Below are 20,337 nucleotides of genomic sequence, written 5' to 3'. Positions count from 1 at the left end.
CTTGAGCAGGCTTTCTAGTGAAATAAGTTAAAGGTATCACAATAATTATGTAACCTAGTCTAAATATACAAGACAGATAAAACATAAAAGAAAGGAGGTGTTGCTTCATCTTATAATTAGGGAAAATGTTCCACAGAGAGATTAAATCACTTCCTGGAGATCACATAGTAAGTGTGTGATAGCTCTGATCCCCAGGCCAATGCCTTAACCACAAGATTGCTTCTTTTCTCAAGTCCATGCTATTGTGGAGTAGCATCATAGAACTGTGCTGTGAGTGGGGCCCATGGGGCCTTCCTGTTGTGTCAGTTACCTCCCCAGACTACAAAGAAGAGTGGAGAAACATTGACGCTGGTACATGCTTTATATGCCAAGGTGTTAATCTCAGCCTGTTACTAATTCTTTCTGGGACCTTCGTAAAGTTATTTTAAGTCTGCCCATTTTAGGCATCAGTAGAAGTAGATGCGTATATAAAATAATTGTTTACTAACCTCAGAAATCTGTTGTGAATATTAATTCACTTTTTAAAGAACTTTTACAGTTATGACTAGAACACATTTTAATCTTTAATAGTATGAGATGCTACTAATAATGTCTGATTGCAGGTCCTGAATTGTAAATATTTTTACAGGAGCTCTCCAACTACTGTGCTCTTTATAAAATATCACAGCTGTTTCTCTTCATCTGGGATTTAGAATGCTTGTAAATTCCAAGTTTCCTATAGCTTTGTACAATGTTAGACCTGAAGTTTACAATTACTATTTCAGATTTTATAATAAGTAGTAGAGAATTCATCAGCCCTATCACCCAGCTTTAGGCTATCAATTAGTCACATAATACTGCATAATACTGTCCAGTAGCAGAGTTTGGTTGGACTTCTAGCAACAAAGGGTCTGCCAGCATTTCGATTTAAAACTTTTCTTTCAAGAGTTTTTAATTTTGTGGCTCGAGTTCCCTGCAATATGACCCTTCAGGTTTGCCTTGGAGCACTTCTGGGGGATTATGAATACTTACAGAAGTTTGTGTGGTAGAATTTAGCACTAATGAATTCTCTAGGCTTCATTCAAAATGTTACAGTTTTTTTTCAGAGTTTTCTGTAGTAATATGTAACTCAAGCACTAATTTGTCTGTAGAAGTGAATATGTGACCCAAGACCAAATGAAGATGAAAATAAAGGACAGCAGTCCATCTTCTTAAAAAACAGAACACCATTTCTGTTAAACTATTCTTTTGAAAGTATGCGGCAGTTGTAGAAACCTGGAGCAAAGGGCCCGTATCTATTTGAGTTTATTTTGTATTTGTAACAAGCATTTCAAGGTAGAGAGAGGAAAATGTGTTTCAGGGATCTTTTCAGTATTTCACATGGAAGTCAATTTGGCTCCACGTCAGATGTTTTACTTATATATTTCATTCAAGAATTTCAAAGCACATTAATTCATGAAGCCTTGGAATACTCCTGTGGGAGTATCCAAGTACTGTTTTCTCCATTGTGTTGCTGGGGGAGACATGGGCATATTGATTGAAAGGTCAAAATGATCAAATTTAGGGTCCAGCAGTTTTATATGCATTTGCTTGCCAAAGTTGAAGTACTTAAATGCGCTCATTTTGGATAACGTATCCAACGTCACATGAGTGGACACTAGCAGTGGAATAAAATCTCTTCTGCTCTAATCACTTCAGGCTGCATTTTCTGAAACGTCCTAGAGGTTGGAATCAGGAGAACCTTTCTATCTGAAAGGCTAGTTAAGTACTGGACTAGATTACCTAAGAAAGTTGTTGAAACCCAAGTAGAAATTTTTAAGGGCAGGTGAGACAAATATTTGCCAGGAATGCTTTATATATAGCTGCTCCTGCTTTGGGACAGAGGGATGGGCTAAATCAGTAGCGTTCAACCTTTCAACAGTGTGGGCCAGATGAGTGGTAAAGGGCTGATCTGTGGGCTGGATTGGGCCCTAGGGCCGAGTACCACCTCATTCCTGTCCCATGATTTTCATTGTGTGCTGGGGATCTGGGGCCTGGTGACACTCCCTCTTGTCTCCCACTTATCAGATATGGGTCCTGGAAGCCTAGCATTGCCTGCCCCCCAAGAGGCCTGGCATCATCCCCCATGTCAGGGTTTGGTCCCAGGGGCCTGGTGCTATTCCCTCCTGGCACCCATACCGAGGTTGGGCCCTGGGGCCCTGTGCTGCCCTCGCCCAGTTCTGTGTGCTGGGATTAGGTGCCCAATGCAGTACACAGGGCATGGGGCTCCCCATGGATCTGGGATTTTGGCAGCAGGGGAATGATGCCATTGCTTCCCTACTGGCAAATTTTGGAACCAGTGTAGAGTGCCATGGGCAGGGAGTTGAGTGGGAACCAACCTTTTTAGCAGGTGTGCCACATATTAACCCTGTGCCCTCCCTGAGTGCTACTCTGCCCCCCTTCCCCTAACTGATTTGCTGCTCTGCTTTCTGCTTCCTTCCCCATGGTCCCTGATGATCTGATGCTCTGCTGTGCTGCCCTCCCAGATTTGCCATGGGCCACGCAGAGGCTGTCTATGGCACTTGTGCCACAGGTTGGGCACCCCTTGGTTAGATCACTTCTGTCCCTATTTGAGATGATTTTGTACTATAAGAACCTTGTTATGAAATGATTTAAGATCAACATTAATTTGAATTTAATCAAATATGTATTTAAAAAGTAGGAAATGATTAAAAATCTAGTACATGGAGGGAGATTCCAGTACAGAAAATATGAACTATTTTCTAAAACTGTGGGAACATAAGAAAATTGATGCATTCTGCATTGATTTTCTTTTTAGTTAATCTATTTAGACACTTATCTTGGCAATATTACAAATACAGCAGAGAGTATTGCTAACGTTCAGTATAACTTTTGTTCACAGATCCCTGAATTTTAAAAGCTCTTCATTCCCCAAGCCTGAAAGAGCATTTTTATTTGTAAAAATGTTTCCGCAACATCCTGCCCATTAGCACTATTGATTATCGATTTGAATTCTGGAGTAAAATTAGCACTACTTTCACCTACTCAGATTATCTTTAAATGCAGAATATCTGTTGTCTTTGGCTTTGTTTCAGGTCCTGAAAAGGAATTTTATCAACTCCTGTAATGGTTAGAAAAATGTGGAAGTAAAAGTGAAATATGCATGCAAGTTTGGAATGTGATGCATCTTTAAAAATGAAAATTAAGTCAGTTTCACTAAGTGGAGATATCCCCTTTTCAGCTAGTGACTAAGCAGATTTAACCACAGATACTGAATCTGGCAGCTTTCTATTGTTGGTGAGACTGTCATTAGGTCCAGAAATAATTGATCTATTTAGATAGAACATGGTTAATTCAGTAAGATATGAAGGATTGTAGCAAGAAGAAATTTATAATTCCAACAGGATGGATTTTTTTCTGAAAGCTAATGTGAAGCAAAGCACTGTTTTTATAAGGGTACCAACATGAATAGTCTGCCTGTTTCATGAAGAACCCCACCAAGTGTGTGGATAACTTGAGGACTTTTTAGAGATGGCTGTTGCTCTGAAATCATCTAAGACCATGACAGTCTCCTCCAAGACGCCTGTTACTGCCTGATAATGTTTGTGTTCAGCCAGCAGTCATACAATGGCCTGCTGAGTGCATTGGTGAGAGTTTCTTTCTGCCAGCAAAATTAAACTATGGACCAAAATATTTTAATGACAATAAAATGCTTCTACAGAGGCACGCTTTTTACTATGTCACTGCCTGAAACAAATGAAGAGAGTTCCATGGTAAAAATGATATAATCTGCAACAAAGATATTTTTTGTATGCTGACAGATTTAAGGCTGGGAGAACTGAAATAGATGTCAAATGCCAGCTCAGATGAACAATGTAGAATTTTGTTCTAGCTGTGAAAGAAATCATCACAGCATGTGTGGGACAAGAAACAGCATCTATAATTCAGAACAGTTGTAATTTCAACTTTGATCACTGAGCAGTTGACACAAAGGTAGATATTGTGGCAAAATAACTAACTAACAAGGAGATTGCATCGGCATCCCTGGATCACTTTAATTATTAAAATAAATAATAATGATACAAATTGCCTATTCAGTGCTGCCAATGCACGTGAATTATAGCTGAATCTGATACCATTGTCTATTAATTTTTCCTTACTTTCCAAGCCCCTATTTTCAGTTGCTTCAAATTTCATCCTAAACAATTATTTTGAGAGAAGATTTTCCATGGCTGATGGCTGCCTCAACCTCTCTTTTTAGAAAATAAGTCAACCTAACCTGGGTAGCCATGTCTAAGAATAAAATTAGGGAAAAATAATGTTGTTTTGTCCATGTTAAAAATCCCTTATATTCTTCATAGTTTCCATAGACCTTAGGGCTGGAAGGGACCTTGAAGATCATCAAGTCCAGCCCCCTGCTGCAGTGGCAGGAAGTTAGCTAGGGTCAAAGGATCCCAGCAAGATAATCATCCAAGCGTTTCTTGAATGAGTCCGGAGTAGGTGCCAGCATCATTTCTGGAGGGAGTCTATTCCAGGTCTTGGGGGTTTGGACCATAAAGAAATTTTCCCTAAAACGGTCTGGTAGGAGTTTATGACCATTGGTCCTTGTTTTTTCTTGGGACGCTCTGGTGAACAGATGTTCTCCCAAATCCTGATGTACACCCCTTATGTACTTATAAGCAGCCACCAGGTCCCCCCTGAGCCTGCAATTTTCCAGACTGAAGAGTCCCATGGCTCTCAGCCTCTTTTCATAAGGCCTATTCTCTTGCTTGCTGATCATGCGTGTGGCTCTCCTCTGGACTCTTTCAAGCTTCTTGACATCCTTCTTGAATTGCGGAGCCCAGAATTGGATGCAGTACTTCAGCTGCAGCCTCACCAAGGCCGAGTACAATGGGAAGATGACATCCTGAGATTTACTTGAGAAGCATCTATAAATGCAAGCCAGGGTTTTGTTTGCTTTACCAACTGCAACATCACATTGGTGGCTCATGTTCATTGTGGTCAATCATGACCCCCAAGTCTCTTTCAGCAGTGGTGCTAGCAAGCATAGCACTACCAAGCCTGTAAGTATGGTGCGGGTCCCCCCCCCCCGCCCGAGGTGGAGTACCTTACATTTATTGGTATTGAACATCATCAGGTTTGTGTCTGCCCACTTACTAAGTGTATCCAAGTCAGCCTGGATCACTAGCCTGTCCTCAGGTGTGGATACTGTGCCCCGAAGTTTAGGGCGAACTTAGTCAGTGTACTTCTGACACCAATGTCCACACCGTTGATAAAGATGTTAAAGAGAACCAGTCCAAGGACAGAGCCTTGGGGGATGCCACTGGTCATGGAGCACCATAATGATCTGCTGCCATCAACCACTACTCTCTGGTTCTGATGTTGGACCCAATTTCCCCGCCATTGGACTGTGGGGTAGCCAAGACTGTAGTTGGCCAATTTATCCATGAGGAGGTCATAGGACACCAAATAAAAGGGTTTTTTAAAGTCCAAATATATGATGTCAGTCTTTTTACTGATGTCATAGAAGGAGATGAGATTGGTCAGGCAAGACCTACCCACAACAAACTTCTGCTGGCTATCCGTCAGGATGTTGCCCTCAGCCAGGTTATCCAGAAGGGTCTCCTTGATAATTTTCTTGAGAATCTTACCAGGGATTGAGGTCAAGCTGATTGGCCTGTAATTCCTGGGATCTCCTTTCCGCCCTTTCTTGAAGATGGGTACCACGTTGGCCTTCTTCCAGTCTTCAGGTACTTCACCTGAGTGCCATGAGTTTTCAAATATTTTTGCCAATGATTGGGCTATGACACCTGCCAGCTCCTTAAGTACCCTAGGGTGTAATCTGTCAGGACCAGCTGAGTTGGAAGGTGTCAAGCCTCTCAAGATGATCCTTTACTAGATAAACACCGATGCTGGGTATAAATACTCCCTCACCCTGGCCATCCTGTGTCCAGCTAGGTAGGGCAGTCCCATTGGACTGATAAAAGACCCATTAAGCGAAGTACCCATTAAGCAGGTTAGCCTTTTCCTGGGTGTCGGTTATCAGCTATCCTGTTTGGTTCAGCAGGAGTCCAATGTTACCTTTGGTTTTTTTTTCCGACTCCCTACATATCTGAAAATGGACTTTTTGTTATCCTTGATATGTGAAGCCAGATGGAGCTTGGTTGCAGCCTTGGCTTTCCTGATCCACTCCCTGCAGGTACAGACCAGTGCTGAATACTCCTCCTTAGTGGTAATTCCAGCCTTCCATCCATCATAAGTCTCTCTTTTGACACGTAGGAGGTCCTCGAGTTCCCTGCTGAGCCCTTTTGCTACCCTTCCTCCGAGATGGGATGGCCATCCCTTGTGCTGTCAGGGTTGCTAATGTAACCAAGGAGGGAGCCAGTCACAGTGACTCCCTGCTAGGTCCAAGACAGTATCAAGGTGTCTGAACTGAATGCAGAGGTGGTAAGGAACTGGAGGAAACATGGAGAAAAGACTGAGACTAGGACTGGCAGACAGGGATAAGACACTGCGTGCATCTACACATTCATTATTGCGCTGTAGTTATGGCACATTTAGTACTAACTTAAATGTGCTGTAATTGGTGCTACTGCATATTAGTGCTGCCATACGCCTTTGTTGTGATGTTAATACACAGTAGACTAATTTTACTGCCTGTTAGCACAGGTTTTGCCTGCTGCGCTAATGCGCAGTGGAATTGGACCACTGAGACTTGGAGTTTGTCAAGGTTTTCCAGGTTTTTGTAACTTTCTTTATTTCAGTCTAGTTCTGACTGAAATGGCAAGTTTTTGAAATATCTCCTGGACTCGAATCTCAGCTGCTCTGTGAAACTGCCATCCTTGTTTTGCACTAGAATTGAAACCAACAAGAATATCAATTTTCAATGAGCATCACAACTTCCAGCATTCCCAGGTTCATGGTTTCCAAAGCTTTCACGGGGAGGTCTTCCAGGAATTCGGGTATAACGCTTTAGAACCCTGCTTTGGATTCAGCAAAAAGTTAGTTGAACGTGTGAGTCTCAAAAATACCTAACTTGTTTGGGGTCAAATTGTTTCTCTTCCCCCAGAGTTTCCACTGGTTAAGAAGTGGTTTTCAATTTATTGTAATTGCTGCTACAGTTTTGCTGCTTGCACTGTGAAGACCTGCATGGATAGTGCATAGCACTGTTGAGAATCAAACAACTATATTAGCAGAAACCATTAGTTTAAAACCCTGTTTAAAACTAGTTTCCTAATATAGGAAAAATTGTCCTAAGAGAACAAACCTTTCCCCTGGACTTTTTTCATTGCTTGGTTTCGACAATATGCAAATATTCAGAGAACTGCAAGTCTGGATCTTGTAAAAATGCACATTATAAGATAATTCACATTTGTATGGATTATTGTACTGGCAATTAGTATATTTAATGCTAATTGTTTCTCCTCCTTTCCTAGGCAGCTGCACTTCGATAATTTCTCAGTGTAAGGGATCTATGTAGGCATGCAAAAAACTGAAAGGAACTCCAAAGAGGAGCAGGACTCCTGTCCTGAATAGGTGTTTTTCCTCCTCATCCCTTCTGGAGGGAGAAACTGCATCTGAACCTGCTGAAGCAGCCTCTACAAAGGGGCTGCAGAGCCATTTTAGCCTTATGGTACAAGGAGACTCTTCCCATTATGCATCTTCCTTGTGTGTGATTCCTGGGTTGTAAATCTACTCCAAGAGCTTATGTGCATTGAAATAACTGTGCTGAAGCCACCAGTTACAACAAAATAGTCCCTCAAAAATGGTTATGCGTAGTTAGAGTTTAGAGAAGACAGAATGGTGTTCCTAAATACATTACAGCCTTGGACAAATCTGGGTTTCTTTCACTAAACCTGTTATGACCAGCTAAGCGTAGTGCATTCTTTGAGCGTACAGGGTAGGATTTTACATAGCACAGAAATTTCTAGAAGGGCCCTCGTGCTCTGTGGCCTGTGCCTTTCAGCAGGCTTCATGTGTCAGAACAGTTTTCTTTCAAAAGCTGCAAGAGCCACTTCAGAGGTCTTGCATGATATTTGTTTTCTAGACTGCATTGCTTTGTACCGTTCGTTTATTGTCACTTAAAACCAATGTGTAGGAGGCATAAATTTTTACCACAGCAGAACAACTGTGTCCTACACCTATTTTGCCCAGGCATGAATGACTGTAGAAGGTGAAAGGTGATTTGATTCTTATGTTCACTTTTTAATCCTGTTGATTTGGAATACCTGCAAAGCACTTACAGACAAGAGCTCTGAAGGCCCTGCCAGTAATTGAAAATTCCAAGACCAAAATGCAGTTCAGTCGATATTAATTATACTCTTCGTTTTATGAGAGAGGCAATGGCAGACTCTAACAACAACTGCAGATTCATATTTTGTAGCTCTTTATCAGTAGACCGCACAATAAATAGTGCACATTCTCATACTGACAGTTTTAATGTTCACCAGAACTTATGCATTTTGATTTTGTACTATTGGGCGCACAAATTTTTTTTTCTATGATTCTGTGTGATTTTCTGTGTTTGTTGCCTCTGCCCAAAGCTCAAAACTAGCTATCTATCTATCAAAGACACACACACACACGCACGCACATGCGTGTGCGCATCTTTAAAACACTGAAATAATCATCAGTTTATATTGTCTACATTTAAAAAAAAAAGCCTAGTTTACAGACAGGTCAATCAAGTTTTACAGCTGCAGTCTTCAGACATGTTGGATTGGGCCTTCACCTTGAAAGGCATGAGGCAAAGATTTGAGCTAGGTGGGAATCCCTCAAACCTATTCAGAAGTTTTGATCTGATCAGGAGAACCTATTTCCAGGATAACTGATGTGAAAGTGCACAGTTTGAGCAGCACAAGCCATTCTGTTTGCTGATTGCATATTCTAATTTTAGCTTGATTTATAATATATTGTGTGCCATGAAAATACATCATAAATTAGTTTGCCTAACACTAGCAAAGTATAACATTACACTATGTAACAGTATAAGTGAGTGGCCTTGTTTCTTGTGTATTTCACGGGGCATTATGGCTACAACATCACTCCAACATTACCATCATATTGTAAGTTATTTTTTTAAAATGGGAAGTAGATTTGCAGCTTGCTCTTGTAATGTTGTTGTTCCCTTTTTGTTTGCAGAAGTATTGTCAGCCATCATTAGTGTGTTGCTGGTATATATCCTGATGGCATTCCTGTTATATGAAGCTGTTCAGAGAACTATCCATATGGACTATGAAATTAATGGAGATATAATGCTTATTACAGCAGCTGTTGGCGTGGCAGTAAACTTAATGTAAGCTCTCTCCTCCGTCCATTAAAGACTGCTAAGTACATTTATAAAATGCAGTATACACTATGTCAATTAATTCATTGCGTGCTGTACCTTTTTTTTAATTGAGTATGTCTGAATTGCTTTGTGATCTTCTTTGTATGCTAGTATTTGGATTTTGGATCTCTTCCTTCCCACAAAGTAAGACAGAGGAATAATGGGCATCATGCATTCTATCTTTTCTCCAGTTTTTGGTCAAAATACTTGGAAAAAATATCTCATATTCTTTGTTTGTTTTTTTCCCTTTCTCTTTCAGAATGGGTTTTCTGCTGAATCAGTCGGGTCATCTTCATTCCCATTCACACTCCCACAGCCACATACCTCCATCAAGCTCTCCTAACACAGCCCTTGGGAATAGCCAGGGACACAGCAGCCTTGCAGTGAGAGCAGCATTTGTACATGCCCTTGGGGACCTGGTTCAAAGTATTGGTGTACTTATAGCAGCCTATATCATACGTTTCAAGGTAAGGGACTGCTTCTTTGCTTTTTCTTTTTTTTTTGTGAACATGCATAAGTCTGATGTTAACTCCTATCTTAAATTAAAAAATAACTTTTTTAAAGTTACAGAACTATTGTTTGTTTAGTTTTAGACATTCATCGAAAATGAATGAAATCACACCTCTACTATGCAATATTTTGAGTTATCTGGATGAAATAGACTTAAATTGGAAAGTAAAAGGGACTGTATGTTACTGGAGCAAGTCTTTACAAGGGGTCTGTTGTTATATTTCCTTACAAACTCTTGATGTGTCCCTTGCAGCCAGAATACAAGATTGCTGACCCTATATGTACTTACATATTTTCAGTACTTGTGATTTTTACAACAGTCCGAATCATATGCGACACAGGAGTTATTATTCTGGAAGGTAAGAGCTGTGTGAATTCTACAGTGCTTTTAATCAATCGATTAAGTATCAGGTTGCAGTGAAAGGTGCTTTGGTGGTAATGACTAATTCTTTGTTACTTCTCTGTTAAAACATATTTGGAGTAATTTAAAATTATGTTGAATAAATAAGCATAGAGGTCATGAGTCAGTCTTTGTGATGCAACAATTAGCCCTGCATCACCAGCAGAATCTGGCCATAAGGCCAGTAGGGGGTGTAATTAGGGGCACAGAGCTGGTATAATGTTTCCATGTTTTCCCTGCTGTTGTCTTAAGGCACTGCTGGGGCTTTCCTTAGCCTCATCATTGCTTCAGGCTTTGGAGATGCTGGCAAATGAGCAAGTTTAGAGCAGTGTTCAGGCTTTTTGAATGTATGCAATTGCTAGAGGACCATGCCTAGCACTCTGCTGGCCCAAATTTGGAGAGTGCAGCAGTGAATTGCACACCACTTTTGCATACCCCCCACTCAAGCCATCCATCCTGCGCTATATACTTGTTAACTAAGGACCTCATCCCATATTTTACTTTAACTTCAAAAGTAAATATTTATAAAAAGAGAGGCACACCTGGATCAAATGACTACAAACACAGGCTGTGTCTGTGTTAATTTGTAATCTATAAAATGTCCTATTATTTTTATTGTACATTTGATGCATTTGTATTGGTAGTGACAATAGTCAGGAGCACAGATGGGCCAACGGCTTTTTAGCTAGCATCTCATCTTACCTTGTTCAGTGCAGTTCTAGGCACCAGAGCAGTAAAAATGTCAGCAGGCTGCAGTGCATTATCTTAACTGACACTCCCATTATTGCTTATGCAAGTAAAATGCAATGGGAAGAAATTTTGGGGAAAAAAACTAGCATTATTCTGCAACCTTCTGACATTTTATTATTGAATCCCAATTCAAGAGTGAGTCAAGAACTCTGAACAAGGCCTCACAAGTCTTGATTGTAAAATCGTTTTCTTCCTATAAAAACAACATAAAGATCAAAGGTTGATTGAGAGGGCAAAGTGCAGAGCTGTGCCTCTAAGCAAAACACTTCAGTTAGTTCTTAGACAGGGGTACTGAGATTTAGCCAAAGAAAAGATAGGAGAACTAACAAGCATATCAAATTTCACGTGTCTGAATGTTAGCTATTTGCATAGGTCTCCTGAATGTCATGAAAATGTATGAATTAAGTATATTATTACAAGTGATGAAAAGTAGTCTTCATGTACCTAGAGAACTTTTCCAACTCAGCAAATGTTAATTTATATTGGTTTGTTCTATCCAAGACCACTGCTAAACATGAGAGGCTGTGGGACTGATTTTCAAGTGCATTCAACCTAAGTTTCATTATTAAAATTGGAATGTTAAGTTGAAAACTTTATTATTACCTAATATTAGGAGCTAGAGTTGAGTCTTTAATATAGATTTAAAAGCCAGCACAGCAGTCTACTTGCAGCACAATGCAGGGGATTAGAGGTTAGGTCTATGCTTCCTGGGGCAAAGAATGCTATGAAAGCAATTATCAAGTGGTTATTTTATTTCAAAGCCAGAAAACTTTGTCAGCCTTAACCAGAAAGGACAACTTAGCATTTAATAAATGAGGCATTCTTAGATACTGAGCTTCCTATGTGTATGTTTGTGTTTCATAACTTTTTTTCCAACTAACTTTCCTGTAACTGAAGTAGCCCCCAGAAGTTTTAATTCCCAAGGCTCTTTAACACCATTTTTAAATATCATTATATCACTGGTTACCCTCCAGTTTTATGGAAAAGCAGTTGATTTATACTTTATATCAGTAACTAGTGATATAATGATATTTAAAAATGGTATTACAGAACCTTGGGAATCTCTAATGTACCCTGCTACTGATTAAAAAATAAAATGAATTAATTTAGAACACTATACATTAAATTCAGGTGCCAGTAAAAATAGCTCAGTGAAAACACTGTTCAGTTTTTTGGTAACCCCATTTTTAAATACCAAATAGAAAACACCCCCAAAATAGAGGTTCTCTGCATAAGCTGTTTGTACTGGTTTGAATACAGTTACATTGATGTAAAAAGGGTATCCATAAAATGTGACTCCTTACTGACCAGAATTTTTACTCTTGTTGGAATCCGGAGTAATTGCACATTGTAGTAAATTATATCATAAATAATAATATTCATGTGAGTGTATCCACATTCATGTGAGTGTATCCACATTTGTGATCCTCTAGCTACCTTTTTCCTGCAAGCTTTTCACCCTGGGATATCACCTCCTTGTTTAAATGCCGAATTCTGCCTCTTTTGTATACTCCAGGAATTGTTATTCTTACCAAGCACCCACAGCACATTGTTCCAGATAGTCCTGTGCTATGCCTGGCCCCTGTGTGTATTGGTATTGCACGATGAGCTATATATAAATGGAATTTGTTTTAATTTCTGGTAGTGGATGCTGTGTACAAGTGCTTACCTCTTCCATTTGCATTACAATCTGCCTTGTATGCTCACAAATAACAACCACTGTTGACATGAATGCAACAGTCCAATTGCTTTGAAACGGCCAACCTGCCAGCCACAGCTTCCCCTCCTTCTCTTTCTTTCCTGCAAGTGATCTTACTACTCTCCTGCTCTGTGTTCAAGATAACTTTCACAGTCTGCTGTTTAGCTTGCTGCCCTTCCTGTTCTGATGCTGGCTTTCTTAATACCAACGATACTGCATGCTCATTTCCTGACTGCACTATATTTTACAAAGGCACCTTACCACAAATTTCTGTTTAGGGAGTTTGTAGTTCTAGTACAAAAAATGTGCTGTGTTTTGACTTAAGGAGAGCAATGCTTTAATTAGTGGCATATTTAGTAGCATATTTGCCATTAGTAAATCTTAGCAAAGCATTTTATCATTAAAGAAATCATCACAGCATTCTCTTCAGTAAGCAAGACGTATTTTTTTAATCACCATAAATGTTAAAAAGCCTATATTTAACTTCTATCAATGCATTATTGAAAGCTTTTATCAATGCGTTACTGATCTACTAAAAACACTGCAGCAATATGCGAGCTACAAATAGGCAGAACATCACACAGCACCATTTACAAGGTACTAACCTGTAAAGGAGCACCCAAGGTACCTTAAAACTCCTTGAGGAGGCCAGCATTAGTGTCACAGCAAATTTTTGAGCATATCGGAAGAGGATATGAAATGGAATGCTAGCTATATAATGTGCTGTACAGGACTCGGGCTTTCACATTGCAAGGCATGGCTGACAGGCATGGCTGACCTCTCTCTGGCTCTCCAGCAGGTGGCTGTGGCTTGCCAGACATCAGGAAGTACCATTCTGCCAAATAAAAGCAATGCATGTTTTGTTGGTTTCCCTTTAGCCTTTGTAAATGGGGATTAATTCTGTAGTTAAAAAAAAAAAAAAAAAAAAAGGAGAGTGAAAATGAAGAGTTGGCATTTTCCAAGAGGTGACTTGAGTCAAAAACAGGGGTGTCAAACTCAGCTGGATGAATGGCGTGGGGCCAGTCCACGGGCAGGATCAGGCCAGTAGACCCTCTGCTCCTACCCTCATGGCTGATTCAGCAGAAGCAGGATCTACATGGGCCAGTCTGGGATCCAGGCATGAGTGAGCACTGCAGCAGCACAGGTCTTGGGACACTGCATGTAGGGATGGTCTGATGCAGCAAAAGGAGCAGCGCCAGGGGCTGGATTGTGGCTGGCTCCGGTCCACAGACTGATACCCATTATTTTAAAAGATTGAGCCTGCACTAGGATAACTGAGCTCCTCTGACTCCTTTAATCCAAAAGCAGGCTTGGTGCCCTGCCAGGCCATACAGCTAGATTCCTGAATGGTCACCAGGAGAGGAGGCCAGTCATAGCAACTTTGAGTCTTTCCACAATGTTTGCAGCTTTTGCCTCATTGGGAACTTAAATTTCCGTTACCACTTAATTTAAAATTAATGAAAGTTGACAAAAGCCCACACAATGAAAGTGCCTAGATCCCAGTAGGTCCACATGCTTAACTTGGCCATCCACTTAAAACCAAAAGCATGTGGTGTCCAAAATTCATTAAGCGCACAAAGCATGCACAAGAAATCCTACCAACTGATCACATGTAGCCACCTCACCTGCCGGTTGTATTGGCATGCATGATTCCACCTAATACAGAAAGGGCTGCAGGACATGCAAATCCAATACTTCATATGAAGAAATATTGTCACCCCACCCAGTTGGGATGACTTGCCACATATCTAAAATGTGTCCTTTTATCAAAGTAGGTGAATAAGGCACTCTGATTGCATGCCCCTGGCACTTACCCCTCCTAATGACATGTGAATTCCACAGTGCCCTGGAAGTTCCTGAAGATCTTGGCCTTACATTAAACTCTACTGTTGTTCTTAGTATGTATGGCTCATGTCCTTATCATGTAGAGATGTTAAAATTTCTTGTCAGTGAGGGGGGGGAAAAAAAGAAAAACTTTCTCCATTAGAACCTATTAATTTTTGGCAAAACCTTTGCCAAACTGAATCATTCTACTGCAAGTCAAACTGCTTAAAACTGTTTAAAACAATTACATTTTTGTTTCAAACTGACAATTTGAAACAATGTTCTTCCATTTTGAGTATTTCAAAAGGAAAAGTGGTATTTCAACATATGAATAATTTGGATCAAAATTTAAAATTTTCTTGTTGACATTTCCAGTTTAAAGCATTTTAGAAACTTTGTTCTTTGAAATTTTTCAATATTTTGACTCTTTTGAATTCAGAATAGAAACTAATTTTCAAATACCATAGTTTCTCCAAGGGATAAAAACTTTTTCCTCTGAGCAGCTCCAGTAATATATGTATGGTATTTATTAATAATTAATTGCCCTTTTAACGAGTTACTTGTATGACCAAGAGTCTTCCAGAGTGTTAGAAATCTTCAAAAATATTTAGATAATTTGTTACAATGTAGCATGAAGGATGAATATGTAATAGAATGTAAGAAAGACAAAGGTCATTTGATACTTTTATTTTACTTCATGATATGATACCATTAAAAAGCATTAACTTTCAAAATGATTACAAGGGAAATGCTGTGGAACTTGCTGTCATCTTAATTTCTTGTGGCCAAGATCAGGATTCAGAAATGGATTAGACACTTATCTGACTATCATCTTAAGTTACATTATCCAATGTTACATTATCCAACATCATTTATCAGTGTTGTTAATCCTCATACTTCAGGAGATAAACCAACTACTAATTTGTCAGTGTTGGGAAGAAACTTCCTCAGTTAACATTTTAGTACATTCCTCAGTTAGCATTTTAGTACACACCTGTCCACTGTGAGGGGTCTTACATATTCCCTTAAAGTATCTGGTTTAAACCCCTCTGTAGTTCTTAAGATTTACAGTGAGAATTTCATTCCTTTCCATCTGCCTATAGTAAGGTTCTTGTACACTCCCCTGAAATGTCTGGTGATGGCAGGACATGGAGTTAGGAAGCGGGAAAGGATACCCCTGGATCTGAGCTAATAAGGCAATTCCTACATTGTTCCTGTGCTAACTCTGGACTTGTTCAATGTGGCAATTTTGGTCATCTTTTTTACTGATTTAGATATTGTAACTCACTTTGAATGTTACAGGAACCAATCATTTGTTTTTTTAGGTCTTTGACCGTATTTTAATTTGAAGGTTGGGGTGTGAATTATTTATTTGAAAACACAGTAAATTTAACCATATATTCTCTTACTGTAGGAGTTCCAAAGCATTTGAATATGGATCGCATTAAAGAAGACCTAATGAAAATTGAAGATGTTTATTCAATAGAAGACCTAAATGTTTGGTCTCTTACTGCAGGAAAAACATCTGCCATAGTCCACTTGCAATTAGGTAAGTTACTGCATAGTACTTGCATCATTTAGCCATAAATTAAGTCTTAATGCAGAAGGAACTTTAACTTTTACTCTGTGTTAATAATTAAAAAGAGCTGATTCATCTGTTTTGAGAACAAGCCTTTTGACTTTTGTATAGAAAATTATTCACTTTTAAAATATGTAAAACACATCTTTGATATGCTATAGAGAGAACTGTGGAAAGTAAATTCTCACTGCTGTGAAGGGCAGTTTCTTATACCTCTAGGTACAGTAAAACAACATAAAGCTCTTTGCATAAAATAGGGATTTCATGCTCCCCTCCCAAATTGTGTATTGTTGTGTTTGGGTTGTTGGCTCTTTAATGCAATAGCAGAACCTGTTTATGAGCTTGTAACATGTCTTCATCTAATTGTCCCAGCAGCCACTGCACATTTCTAGAGCTTAAGCAAAGCATTAAACATTTTTTTAACATAAGTTTTTTAAAATATTGTTCTAAATTAAATTAAGTTAAATTAAGCTGTTAGGAATCATAAGCAGTGCATTACATCTCCATTGCAAATGGAGTTAGTTCATATGCCTGATTTTACCCCTAGAAAAACTGAGCAGCTCAGAATCACATACTTTAGCTTTATCATCTGAACTTGGTGTAGAAAACAGCTGCCCCATTTAATTTGTAAGTGGTGGGTATCAGTTTTTATAATTTTTTATTATTTTATAATTTTTTCTAGAAGCTTTGTAAAAAGCAAGTGTTCAGTTTGTCTTCACTCAGTGAAAGCTTCAGTACAAGTTTTGGGGTTCAGATAGAAATGGGGGTAAGAGAATTTCTTTGAGAAGGTTATTGAGTGAGGGCAAGACAAAGATTTATACCGGTATGGAGGAAGATATGTGCGCACAGGCAACTGTCACATACAGATAAAAGAAACACCACATATCCTCTGGAAAGTACATAATATCTTTTGATTCAAAATGCATTTCAATGTCTTAGACAGCCAACACAATATCTGAGTGTTTACATTTAGCAGTTATGTGAGATACGATATCATAGAGAATTATAAAATGACAGAGAAGTTGGGCCGGAAGGGACCTCCACAGGTCATCTAGTCCAACCCTCTGCCTGAGACAGGATCATCCCTATCCAAACCATTTTATACAATCCATAATCTAAACTCTTCATAAGATTACCATCAATCCTGACACAACACAAGGCATACCACCCCAACCTGCCCACCTAAAGCAGGGTAACCATATATAATAAAGCAGCAAAGCATTTTACCTTTTCTGTCTCTGAATTGTAAAAGTGAACCATATGCACAAGTCTGTGTGAATTGTACAGAAAAAAAAAATCATTTGGCCTACCAAACCCTTAGTTTTTTTTAAAGTTGAGGATCTGTTTACAAGAACAAGAGGATAAAAATAATATAGTAAGATGCTAAATGAACAGATACCGTATTAAGTTATGGTTGTACCTGATGATGGCTAGACCCAATGATCTTGCGAGGTCCCTTCCAGCCCTAACGTATATGAAATTTATGAAGTTAAACAAAGATGAATAGGCAGTTCTGCCAGGTAGAATGTGCATTGAAATAGTTGGGCTGCAAGGAGTTTCTTGACAGATAAACTATGTTAATATTTTTCTTCATTTTTCAGTTCCTGGTAGTTCATCCAAATGGGAGGAAGTTCAGTCCAAGGCCAGACACTTGCTGCTGAACACGTTTGGAATGTATAAATGCTCTGTCCAGCTTCAGAGTTACAAACAGGAAGTAAACAAAACCTGTGCAAATTGTCAGAGTTCCAGTGCCTAATTTCACATGTTTTGGGAACTGCTGCCTTATTCTTCATCTTGTAGTCAAAGACTAAAGAGCAATAAATGTAAACTGATTGAACAAAATCCCTAAAACCCTAAAACAACTTGGATGAAGTTGTATTTATAGTTGATGCGACAGGAAGAATTGGTTCTGAAAAGTGTGCAGGAGTTATCCTACAGAACACGTATTTCTTTGTGTGCTCTCTTTTGTACTGGTTTATTGTTCAGCTCATGATTTTCAGACAAAGATGTTTCCAGAATATTGTTTACAGATTGAGATATGGCTCTGCAGATACCTCATAGATTATACTTCAATATTGTCCTTTGTTAATTGTGTGCCACTAAAGTACCTGTACTCCAAATGGAGCACTGAGAATTCAGTATTTGAATGAAAAACTTTAAAATTGATCGTGTCTGGGATCTATAACGCTGAATGATCCCAGATCTGGTTATACAGTATTTTTGCAATAGTCAGTTTTTCATACAGTATCTTAAATGATGATGCACACAGTGCTAGTTGAACTCTTTTATACATTGTCTCTTCAGACACGTGGAAAAATACAATTTACTGTACCCAGAACAGAAACTTAGCTTTAATACAGGCATTCGGAGACCCAAATGATGTGGTCTGTTGTCCAGGCCTTCCATTGTTTATCTAGAGACTTCAGGACTGGATCCAATGTATTTTAATTGATTGGTTATCTTTAATAATGTATTTTAGAATAGCATTTATGCATTAGAAACCCTTATTTATTTTACAATGTTTTGACTTTTAAGGTGACCTTACTATTAATAATCTTGAATGTCTGAAAACCAACATTTGAATCAAGTGTAAAGGCCAGTTAATTAGCATGCCTTCTAATTATAAATAATAAATGTGCTGTAATTGAACATTTTTCATGATTGTTTTGCATTGTTAAATTATAGCAAACTTCTTAAATAATAAAGATACCGTCATATATAAGCAAAATACATAGATATTCTAACAGACAAGTAGGAAGAGGAGATTTCGCATGTGTTCCATTCCCCAGTCTTAGACCTCCAATTGTTTTGGGTTTTTTTCCCCGTTTCATCTTTGCATTTGTTCTGTGCATAACTATTTGATAAATGACAATGATTCACTGTATCACACTGCTTGCTTTATGAAAAATAGATGAATTCACTAACATATTTTCTTTTTCTTCTACCAATCTTCAGGCAAAATCCTCCTTTCTGATTCAATGGGTGGTGATAACCATACTACAGGGGTAAAATTCAGATGGGCTTTTCTTTGCATTTGAACATAGAAGAGGATATCAAGCAGGAGATTTTTTCTGAGCTTGGCTCTTCTGTGAAGCTTGGTCCTATGGGCTCACTCTGAGCCTTCTGCACTTTGACTGTATAGGGGTAAACTTGCATGCAATCCTGCTGATTTTTCTGTATCTTCCCCGACTCTGATTACACCTGTCTGAGGGTAATTGGATATGAGACCAAGAGCAGCATGAATATGGTCTGCAAAGCTAAAAAGGAAACTGGCATTTGGCCTCAGATCTCTTGCACATTTTGCACTTTGATCTCTATACAGTACTCTATACAGTACTTCTACTGACATCAATAATAAGTCTGTGAGTGGATCAGAAAGGATAATTTTTGCCCTACAATGACTGTCTTGGTATTTACAAACAAATATCAAACCAACCATCTGTTTGAAACTTACTCATATTTTCATCAGACTGTTCTGTAGCTGACATTAGGACTAACAAACATGACTTGGTTTCTTTCTTTCTTTTTTGAGGTAGCAAATTACATGGCAAACTTTCAGAGGTGCAAAGTAACATCACAGTATTAGTTTGGACAAAGTGCACATAATGCTGGATTATGTTTGTATTTCTTTCTAACAGAAGCAGGAATACTACAGTACTCCAGCACATTCAGCTCAGAGATGAAGTAGCAGTGTCTTGGGGAAGCTAATGCTTCAGTACATACAGAATATCACTAATTAAGCCATATCACAGTTTATAAAAATTGTGCATCCCTTCTGTACAAACTTCCTGAAAAAAAAAACGGTATTTTGCACTTACTGGATATTCAAATAGGATTTAATTAAATTGGGGTTTACAGTCAATGTAGTTAGAAGTATGGTAAATGTGTATTTGGAGTTTTTATTGTAATGATTTACTATACATTTGTTTAATTGAAAAAAGTGTTACTTTATTGTGGGATTTATTAAATCAATTATTAAACTTCACATTGTCTTATAAAATATTTATTTGTATTGCTGTCTCTAGCCTATTTCTTCTGATTCCTACCACAGTAATTTCAAAGGGTTTCTTCTAAGAACTTTCAGGTAGCCATTGTACCAGGGTGCCAACATATGGCTACCATGAGGCACTAACTGTACTACATTTGGATTGAATCATTGGCTCCCTTTCGCAGTATCCCTCAGTGTTTTTTGCCATTCCACAGTAGTAATTATGCTTTTTAAAATATGAGCAAACAAGAAAATTGTGGCCAAAGAAACCACCATTAGA

At 38.7% G+C, this 20,337-nt stretch overlaps 1 protein-coding gene across 1 annotated transcript in view; it reads left to right on the top strand.

Moving 5' to 3' along the window:
* SLC30A4 (solute carrier family 30 member 4) overlaps positions 1-20,054 on the top strand; it is a 29,774-nt gene extending 9,720 nt beyond the window's left edge. Inside the window, exons 3-7 of the mRNA XM_019533656.1 lie at positions 9,121-9,274; positions 9,567-9,774; positions 10,071-10,176; positions 15,905-16,039; positions 17,671-20,054. Of these exons, the coding sequence (XP_019389201.1) occupies positions 9,121-9,274; positions 9,567-9,774; positions 10,071-10,176; positions 15,905-16,039; positions 17,671-17,825 (758 nt within the window). The 3' untranslated portion in view covers positions 17,826-20,054. The remainder of the gene's footprint in view (positions 1-9,120; positions 9,275-9,566; positions 9,775-10,070; positions 10,177-15,904; positions 16,040-17,670) is intronic.
* The last annotated feature ends 283 nt before the right edge of the window (positions 20,055-20,337 follow it).

The sequence above is a fragment of the Crocodylus porosus genome, unplaced genomic scaffold, assembly GCF_001723895.1.
Source record: "Crocodylus porosus isolate Cpor-Errol unplaced genomic scaffold, CroPor_comp1, whole genome shotgun sequence".
Taxonomy (NCBI): Eukaryota; Metazoa; Chordata; order Crocodylia; family Crocodylidae; genus Crocodylus; species Crocodylus porosus.
This window is presented reverse-complemented; position numbering and strand designations above follow the sequence as displayed.